This window comes from Quercus suber, unplaced genomic scaffold (genome assembly GCF_002906115.3).
Source record: "Quercus suber isolate HL8 unplaced genomic scaffold, Cork oak 2.0 scaffold_919, whole genome shotgun sequence".
NCBI classification, from domain to species: Eukaryota; Viridiplantae; Streptophyta; class Magnoliopsida; order Fagales; family Fagaceae; genus Quercus; species Quercus suber.
In genome coordinates this window covers 64,832-75,071 of record NW_027070342.1, presented here as the reverse complement: position 1 = coordinate 75,071, position 10,240 = coordinate 64,832, and the positions used below count along the sequence as shown (strand labels likewise).

The 10,240-nt window shown below is 34.2% G+C and overlaps 1 protein-coding gene across 2 annotated transcripts in view; it reads left to right on the top strand.

Moving 5' to 3' along the window:
• Positions 1-9,833, top strand: part of LOC111985158 (clustered mitochondria protein) — a gene marked incomplete in the record, with an annotated part of 14,347 nt that extends 4,514 nt beyond the window's left edge. For both annotated transcript variants that reach the window (XM_065768288.1, XM_065768287.1), the window contains 14 exon segments: positions 2,628-2,759; positions 2,886-3,056; positions 3,225-3,311; positions 3,610-3,744; positions 4,091-4,246; positions 4,686-4,754; positions 5,788-5,946; positions 6,403-6,459; positions 6,539-6,579; positions 6,879-6,998; positions 7,726-8,035; positions 8,118-8,225; positions 8,326-8,397; positions 9,290-9,833. In XM_065768288.1, coding sequence (XP_065624360.1) covers positions 2,628-2,759; positions 2,886-3,056; positions 3,225-3,311; positions 3,610-3,744; positions 4,091-4,246; positions 4,686-4,754; positions 5,788-5,946; positions 6,403-6,459; positions 6,539-6,579; positions 6,879-6,998; positions 7,726-8,035; positions 8,118-8,225; positions 8,326-8,397; positions 9,290-9,757 — 2,085 coding nt within the window.
• Positions 9,834-10,240: the final 407 nt, after the last annotated feature.

The following is a 10,240-nucleotide window of genomic DNA, read 5'->3' as shown; positions in this document are numbered from 1 at the left end:
ACATGTTAAATTGCGACATTGCTTTGCTTTGTCTTTTAGTATAGATGCTTATTGCCTGTGAGAATTATTTACATTCTGTAATGCACTATTATGCAGTCTTATTATTGAGATAAAAAAAAGTCTTATTATTTAAGTGACAGATGCATTAATTTGTCAGATTAACATTAGGTTGTATCTTTTTATTTTTGGATATAGGTATGTTCACAACAATATATTCTTTAGTTTTGCTGTGGATGCGGACCTTTGAGCAGTTGTCCAAGAAGCGTTCATTAAATGCTAATTCAAACATTGAGAATTCAAGCTTGTCAAACAGTTATCATCTGATAAGGCTGTCCAGTTCTGTTGCTCGGGTAGGAAACAGTGAAGTATTCCCTAATGGGGAAATAATGTTGAACCAAAAAGTCATTTATGAATGTTAGCTCAGAAACTCTATGGTCAGACATACAAGAATTTGCTAAACTCAAATATCAGGTATCAGTTTTTATCAAGTCTCTACAAGGACACTGGATATTTCTAGAAGGTTGAAGGAGTCATTTCTTGCAAAAAGTATTTAAAATAAAAATATTTTTTTTGGGTTGCATCTTAGTAAATTTATTAGGCTATATCAAAAAAAATTTAATTAGGTGATTATTATTATTACTTTTATTTTTCCTTGCTTAGCTAAAAAACTTGTGCAATTGGGAGATCTTTTACTGTGATTTTTTTTTCCCAGTAGTACATCATCTGACGTCAAGGGGCCATATTCTGAAATGGGGTCACATTTTAGATTGGTCCTTTTCCTTTTGATGCTGTAGAAAATAAAATGGACTAATCTGTATCATATGGGATCCTCAAGCACATTCTTTCTTCCTTCCGTGATTCATGTCTAATGTGTGTTGGTATATGTTTGAAATATATTTTCTCATTGTTGTAGTTCTAGTTGCCAGAGGATGCAAGGTCACGTGTAATGAAAGTTTCTGTTATACGGAATCTTTGCCAGAAGGTAATTATAAGTTCATCTTCTCAAATTGATTCCCGTTTGAATTTCATAATGCCACAATATATTGCGGTGAAAATTAGGGGTGTTGTCCTTCTATAATATGATTGCCCATTCTTTACAAAAAAAATTGATTGTCCATTCTTATGCTACTATTGCCTAATGTGTAAAAAAAAAAAATTATGTTGAGCACATGCTCTGAAGGATGGACAATAGTTTTAAGATTAGTTCAATTACATATTTATGGTATATGATTTCTTACATTTACGCATTTTCCTTCTTATGCTTGGCGCTTTCTCATGGTATTGTCTGCTTTGTCTAGATATTTTCTATTATACATGTCAGGATTTCGGGACTTTTATAGTTGGACGTGTCTAGCTTATTATGCCTTAAATAATGTTCCACGAGTATTGATTTGTTAATATCTGAACATAAGGAACTACTATATATCATAGGGGTAAATTACTGTGCTTAGAGTCCCAGAATATGCTATTTCAGTCACAATATGTATAGTTGCAACAACAGATATGGATGTAAATATTTTGCCATTTTGGTTCCCGTGTTACCTGTCTGAACAATGAAAAATGATGTTATTTGTTACTTCATTGCCGAATTTTTTTTCTAAATAACAATAAATATTAAAAAATTTAGTTAGTTGTCACGTTGTAAAAGAATATTGAAAACTAGCATCTCGAGTGTCTAAAACTCGAGTTCCAAGAAAAAAATCAAGTTTTTAAGGCTTGATTGTAAAAAAAATGCAGCTTTTGATTGCTGTATAGTGGTGTTTTTGTTAGGAGTGTATTGCATCCTTGAAAGTTTATTCTGTGATTAAATATTTATTTATATTTTATTGGTTTTGTCCCCTTTTTTTCCCCACCTTGTATTCTTGGACTACCTACTGCTAACTCACTTTATGTGCCAATTATATATGATGCGGTATGATTCACAATGGAATTAGCAGTGATTTCAACTTTTTCTGTGTGTAATGCATGCATATTTATTAAATGACAATATCTCAATGCCCTTGAATTAGCAGAATCTGTCATGTTTGTGTTTCTAGAAGCTGCTTTGGTGTGAATATAGCTGCTATAGTTGAAGCAACAAATTGAGTTATACACTTAACCCCCATTGGAGTCATTTTTAGCAATTTGCCTATTTCTTGCAGTAAAGGTTGCCATACTTGAAATCGTAACTCTATGTGTTCTCACTCTCTTTCTCTCATTTTTATTATTATTATTTTTTCTAATGGATATGGTTCTGGAGTAGCACCTCCATCATGCCTGTGGTCCGTTTCTTGTGTCATTATTATTTCTGGTTTACTAGAGTGTTTAGTGAATGGGATATTTATGGGGGCCTATAGAATTAGCACATTCCAAGGTTGAATTGGAGTATATATTTTCATATTTTGTTAAAATTAATTGACGGAAAAAAATCTGGTGGGTGCAGTGGTTGTGGGCGTATATTTTCATTTAAGGAATTGTGTATTTACTTGGATTTGGGCATGAAACTATAAATCACATGTTTATGTTACTATCATCATGTAAGACCAGTTCAATTTCTGTTCGGTATATATTATAATAAGAAATAGCTTGTGCCCTGAATTTCCTCTTAGTAATCTGCAATATGTGGTTCTCTCTGTTTCTGTTCACAGGATGTAACAAAAGAAGGGAGGGATGAGAATGTTAAGGATTGTGCTTCTTCCCAAGCTGAAACTGAACCACATGAGGACATTCTTTTCAACCCTAATGTCTTAACTGAATTTAAGTTATCCGGGAGTCAAGAGGCAAGTTTGAACCTATTAATATTGTTTGTCAAGTTCGTTGGATTCTAAATTTGCTAATATTCAGTCAGAAAATAAAAAAAAAGAAAAGAAATATCTGATATGTTTTTGATCCTATGCCTTCACCAGGAGATAGCAGAAGATGAAGAAAACGTAAGGAAAGTGAGTTCATATCTTACGAATATTGTGCTTCCAAAGTTTGTACAAGATCTTTGCACGCTTGAAGTTTCACCTATGGATGGACAAACATTAACTGAAGCACTCCATGCTCATGGAATTAATGTTCGCTATATTGGAAAAGTAAGCGTTTGTGAATGCTTAAATATTAGCATATAACTATGGGAAATATATATAAATCAATGCCTGAATTGAAATTTATTATTTGTGTTAAAGCTGTCATGTTCATAACTTTTCCATCTTTCTGCAAATGATTGTATTGCTTTTGACATGTCTGGAGCTTTGCTACAGGTGGCTGATGGGACAAAACATTTACCTCATTTGTGGGATCTTTGTTCTAATGAGATTGTTGTTAGGTCTGCAAAGCACATCCTCAAGGTGATAAGCATAATCTAAGCAGCTTCTACATTATAAATGGTGTTACCAAACGTATACTTTGTTTCAATTAATTCCTCAGTTTCACCACAATACTTTGCAAAGAGGTGTCGCATGTTACTATGTCAATTGTAAAATGTGACATCTTTTTCCTGAAGTTGGTGTTAGAGACAGAAACCATCAACTTTGCCTACAAGAGGGCAGTCTGGCATAGCTTGCACACGTGCGTGTGGAAACACATTTCCTGTTCACATCCACTCTTCCCTTCCTAGTCTGATTAAAATGACTCCATCTTGAGCAGGATGTTTTGAGAGATATAGAGGATCATGATATTGCGCCAGCTATATCACATTTCTTCAACTGCTTTTTTGGAAGTATTCAAGCTGTTGGCTCAAAAGTTGCTGCCAACAATATGCAGTCCAGAACCCACAAAAAGGTATGTGTCACATGGATCGATAGTTTCAGGATTTCTTATGGTTTTTTTTTTTTTTGGCTTTTACTGCCTTTCAGCTTTGAGCTTTTTGTGAGCTAACTCTTGAGGCCATATGTTCACTCCATTTGTGGTCTGTCATTGTAATTGTACAACAATCAAAGCAATTTAGTTGCATCTTTTTCTTCAGAAGAAAGTTTAAATTTTTTCTTAAATTATTAAATGATGTTTAGAATCTAAAATCTTTACTAAATTCACTCAATTTTCTTAAATGGAAATGGTAACATGAAATTTTACTCTTGATGGAGAAATCTTGACCCAAGGCTGTTCTTTATGTTTATATTTTTTTTAGGACCAAGGAGGCCATCAATCTTCAGGAAAGCCTTCTAAGGGGCAAGGAAGGTTTAAAGGTGGGGCGTCTGCAAGGAAGAATCAATTGTCATTTATGAATGTTAGCTCAGAAACTCTATGGTCAGACATAAAAGAATTTGCTAAACTCAAATATCAGGTATCAGTTTTTATCAAGTCTCTACAAGGACACTGGATATTTCTAGAAGGTTGAAGGAGTCATTTCTTGCAAAAAGTATTTAAAATAAAAATATTTATTTTGGGTTGCATCTTAGTAAATTTATTAGGCTATATCAAAAAAAATATAATTAGGTGATTATTATTATTACTTTTTTTTTTCCTTGCTTAGTTAAAAAACTTGTGCAATTGGGAGATCTTTTACTGTGATTTTTTTTTCCCAATAGTACATCTGACGTCAAGGGGCCATATTCCGAAATGGGATCACATTTTAGATTGGTCCTTTTCCTTTTGATGCTGTAGAAAATAAAATGGACTAATCTGTATCATATGGGATCCTCAATCACATTCTTTCTTCCTTCTGTGATTCATGTCTAATGTGTGTCGGTGTATGTTTGAAATATATTTTCTCATTGTTGTAGTTCGAGTTGCCAGAGGATGCAAGGTCACGCGTAAAGAAAGTTTCTGTTATACGGAATCTTTGCCAGAAGGTAATTATAAGTTCATCTTCTCAAATTGATTCCCGTTTGAATTTCATTACACCACAATATATTGCAGTGAAAATTAGGGGTGTTGTCCTTTTGTAATATGATTGTCCATTCTTTATAAAAGAAAAATGATTGTCAGTTTAAAAAAAAAAAAAAAATTATGTTGAGCACATTCTCTGAAGGATGGATAATAGTTTTAAGATTAGTTCAATTGCATATTTATGGTATATGATGTCTTACATTTATGCATTTTCCTTCTTATGCTTGGTGCTTTCTCATGCTATTGTCTGCTTTGTCTAGATATTTCCTATTATACATGGCAGGAGTTCAGGTCTTTTATAGTTGGACATGTCTAACTTATTATGCCTTAAATCATGTTCCACAAGTATTGATTTGTTAATATCTGAACATAAGGAACTACTATATATTATAGGGGTAAATTACTGTGCTTAGAATCCCAGAATATGCTATTTTAGTCACAATATGTATAGTTGCAACAACAGAAATGGATGTAAATATTTTGCCATTTTGGTTCCCATGTTACCTGTGTGAACAATGATGTTATTTGTTACTTCAACAGTTTGTCTACCAGGATTACTCAGCTTCAAAATTCATTTTAAACCCAAGTATTAGATGGAAATTTCACTTCCAGAATTTGGAAAACTTATACCACACTTGCCAAACTAGCTGGTCTTCTTGAAACTAGCTATCGTCCAACACTTTGAAATAGCACTTTTCTAATATGTTTTTCTTGGTATACACTGCCTATTTTGATAAGTACTTGTGGAATAAGATTAGTTCTTGGAACCTGAGTACAGCCACCTAAATTCTTAATATTCTGGGTCCTGGGATTGCTTAATTTGATTTAGTTTGTACATGTGAGTTTCCTGTTTTGCAGCCCTGCTCCATTCTAGTTAGTTCAAGTGCTAAAATTTATCTGCCTTGATGAAACTAATCGCATATCTCATGTTAATATTTCTATAGCTTAAGCTTCTGAAATAGCATACAACTTGCTTGAATATTGTTTTCTTTACAGGTAGGCATAACTATTGCAGCTCGCAAATATGATTTTAATTCTGTAGCACCTTTCCAAACGTCCGACATCATGAATCTCCAACCTGTAGTGAAACATTCAGTTCCCTTGTGTTCAGAAGCCAAGGATCTTGTGGAAACGGGTAAAATCCAATTGGCTGAGGTATGATTTGCGCTTTGCTCTATTGTTGAGATCCTTACACGAATATGTATTGTCTAGTCAACAGAATGCCACATTAATCATAAAAAAACTTACAATCCCAAACATAATTTAGGATCACGAATTTGGTGGCCATTGTGATATTCATCTTGAGTATAATAATGCTTGGTCAAATTGGTTTAAAATTGAATCAACATTGGTTTAAGCTATTATTTACTATTGAAAGAGCATATAATGTATTTTGGAGTCATTTGAGTCTTTAAAAGAGTTTTTCCAGGGCATCTGTTAAGATAAAACGTACACTAGGTAGAACCAGTCGAGATAGATTTCATGAAACTTACACACGACTACCTATTGCAGAAAATTAAAAGTTCTGCCGAGTGATTGTTGTCATGACTTTTTATTTCGTATTCTTGTATGGAAAGATATGTTATTTAGTTGTGTGACTCTTTGTTCCAGGGAATGCTTAGTGAAGCCTACACATTATTTTCTGAGGCATTTTCAATACTTCAGCAGGTATGTTATTCCATTATTTTGCCCTCTTTGAATTCCTTTGGTATGGTTTATAATTTATTTATTTTTAATTGTGTTGCAGGTTACTGGACCAATGCATCGGGAAGTTGCAAATTGCTGTCGGTAGACATCTCAACTAAAATGATTCTGCATATTTGTTGCTAATATTGTTTGGTTGATCTTAGTGATATAAAAATTTATGCATCTTGTACTTTGATTTTGATCATAGCTATCAGGCACTAATGTTCCCCTGCAAGACACGACTGATTATAAAATTATGCATCTTTAAATTAGCTATTATTTGGTTATAAGATTGATTTTCAATTCATTGATCTGCACTTACAAGAGTAAAACAGATCAATATAAAAATTTGTTTATGATTTGCTTGAGCCTGACTGGTGTTCCCTTTCTTAACTTTTCAGGTATCTTGCCATGGTTTTGTATCATGCAGGAGACATGGCTGGTGCGATAATGCAACAGCACAAGGAACTTATAATAAATGAACGGTGCCTGGGTTTGGACCACCCTGACACTGCTCACAGGCATGCTCTTCTATTCTTTTCTTTTGTTTAATGCATTGAGGTGTTTGGATGGTATCTGTCAATTTGTAATGTTTGATGATATAAACTCATTGAACGTAGTTATTTACTTATCCACCCCCAAAAAAAAAAAAAACAATTACGGACGTGGTTATTTCATTTACCACAAGTTACTATTTCAAATATTAGCCAATGAGTTCTTTCTCAAACGACTCCTTCTGTTCTAAGTGCAAGTAGGAGGGTGAGGTCATGAGTTCAAAACCTACTTTATGCGTACGTAATTTACCAATAAAAACTAAGAATTCTCATATAGTGTCTGTTTGGCAAGATTATTTTTGCTAACTTATTTTACTATTCAGCTTATTTTTGCCATTATTCATGGGTTCTATTATATTTTTTGGTACTATTTATAGGTCCCATTGTACTATTTCGGCTAACTTTTACATTTATTTACAGTACTTTTAGCAAAAAGTTTTCAGTTTTAGCAAAATAAGTAGATCTCAAACAGACCCATAATGAAATCAAAGTGGATGCAGTTTTCAGAATGAGTTAGAAAATCATGTGTAACATGAAATAGATTTGTTTCTATGTATTACTTATCAAAAAAAGAAAAGAATAAAGATTTGTTTCTATTTCTGTGTATTAATAGGAGAAAATTTTGTTTTCTTTTTGGTGTCCAAGCAACCCTCTCTTACAGTCACATAGAGATCTAATTCTTGGTTAACTGCAGTTATGGCAATATGGCTCTTTTCTACCATGGACTTAACCAAACAGAACTTGCATTACGGCACATGTCTCGGGCATTGCTCTTGCTAAGCTTGTCATCAGGCCCAGATCACCCTGATGTCGCTGCAACTTTTATAAATGTTGCAATGATGTACCAAGACATTGGAAATATGAACACAGCTCTTCGTTATCTGCAAGAAGCTTTGAAAAAAAATGAAAGGCTTCTAGGTGAGGAACATATCCAAACTGCTGTATGCTATCATGCTCTTGCCATTGCATTCAATTGTATGGGTGCCTTCAAGCTTTCTCACCAGGTATGTGCCTTAGTAAAATTTAATTTTTATAATTGGGATACAATTAATTATAATTCACTAATTATTGCCTTTGGCATGCCAGCATGAGAAGAAAACCTATGATATACTTGTCAAACAACTTGGTGAGGAGGATTCAAGGACACGGGACTCCCAAAACTGGATGAAAACATTTAAGATGCGTGAGTTACAGGTAATATAGGATCTATAGAATTTCTTGGACAGTTGTTGTGTTCTTAACAAGATTTTGTATTCCCTTTTGGTTTCTGAATTTTGTAAACCTTGTTCGACAGATGAATGCACAAAAGCAAAAAGGCCAAGCTTTGAATGCAGCTTCTGCTCAAAAAGCTATTGATATTTTGAAGGTACTTTTGTTTCTACTTATTTGTTCTGGACATTTTCATCTTCATCCAAGATGAAAGGGAAGCGATCAGATCTCAGAACTGCTTCTGCTTGATAGATATAAATGCTTTCCTGTGCTCATGCTTTTTTCCTTTTTTGCATGTTCTGTTTCTCAATCTCTGTATGGTGTCTACAACCCCTACATTTCTGGTTTTGTGTTCTTAAAAACCAGGTCTTTTTATCCTGGTACTACAGTATAGCGTATTAAAATCCCTTGATGGATTCCTTTTCAAATTATTTTTTTTGTTAAAAGAAAAAGGCTTTAAATACACTGTCAACTCCTAAAGTTTAGTACGCAAGAAATTTTTTATTTTTTATTTATAAGTCCAGCGCACAAGAAATTTTAGCCCTTGAAGTTTAAAAATGTTGCTTTTACTTAGATGATGCGACCAAATTAAAAACTGACATGTCATCACTCAATTTGACACATTAGGAACTAAAAGTGATCACTTTTAAACTTTAAGCTTTCCAGGGACTAAAAAGGATCTCTTTAAGTTTGTAGGGACTAAAAGCTAGCACTTAAAACTTTAGGAACAAAATTGTTCATGGACTAAAGTTTAGGGACTAACAGTGTATTTTGGCCAAAGAAAAAAAAGAAAAAGTAAGAATTGCGAAGAGCTTTGTAGCTCAATTGATACCTTTTAGTGTTTTTAATGGAGACATCCAAGGTTCATATTCTCTACCCCCAAGTATTGAAGTATCAAAAAGAAAAATTGAGAACTGTAAAACGCTTCTGGGTGTCAATCAGGTGTTTGTTTCTTGCTTGGAGCTGTCCTAACTTCCCCAAAAGATATATTGTTTCTTTTTTGGTGGGTACTTAGAATTTCTCATTTGATATTTGATGTTGCACGACAGGCCCATCCTGACTTAATACAGGCATTCCAAGCTGCTGCAACAGCTGGAGGGTCTGGGAGTTCGGGCACCTCTGTCAACAAATCTCTTAATGCTGCGATAATTAGTGACAATCCTCCTCGAGGGAGGGGAGTTGATGAAAGAGCTGCCCGTGCAGCAGCTGAAGTCAGAAAGAAAGCTGCAGCTAGGGGCCTCTTGATACGTCCACATGGCGTTCCGGTACAAGCTATGCCACCACTTACTCAACTCCTCAATATTATCAATTCAGGTATGACCCCTGATGCGGCAGAAGGTGGGGAAACGGATGGAGTGAAGAAGGAAGCCAATGGCCATCCTTCAAATAGCCCAGTGGATTCCAAAAATGATGAATTGACATCAGGGCAAGAAGATCAGGCTCCTGTTGGATTGGGCACAGGCTTAGCATCATTGGATGCCAAGAAACAAAAAGCAAAAGCCAAAGCTGCTGCTTGAATTGTTGCACAGTTGAGATTACGCTGATCGGTAAGGAAACCCCTTATTTATTTATGAGAATTGGAATGATTTCCAATATGGCNTTTTTTTTCTTCACCTTTTTGTTTTATATTGGTTGAAAAAAAAAAAAAAAAAAAAAACTCTCGAGCAGGTGGGTGGAAAGATATGATAGGGTGCGAAGTCTTTGACTGTCGCGTTCTAGGTTATCTCAAATAGTTCAAAGGGGGTGGGTTGAAAGATATGATAGGGTTCGAAGTCTTCAATTGTTGCGTTCTAGGTTATCTCAAATAATGCAAAGTTCAAGACAAGTATTCACTATGAAACACTATCCAAGAAGGTAAGATACAAATTTACTTTTAAATTTCATGGTTCTTAAAAAAAATAAAAAAATAAAAATAAAAACCTTCATATTATGGAAAATTATTAAGTAATCATGATGTATGAAACACTTTCCAAGAAGGCAAGATACAAATTTAGCTTTAA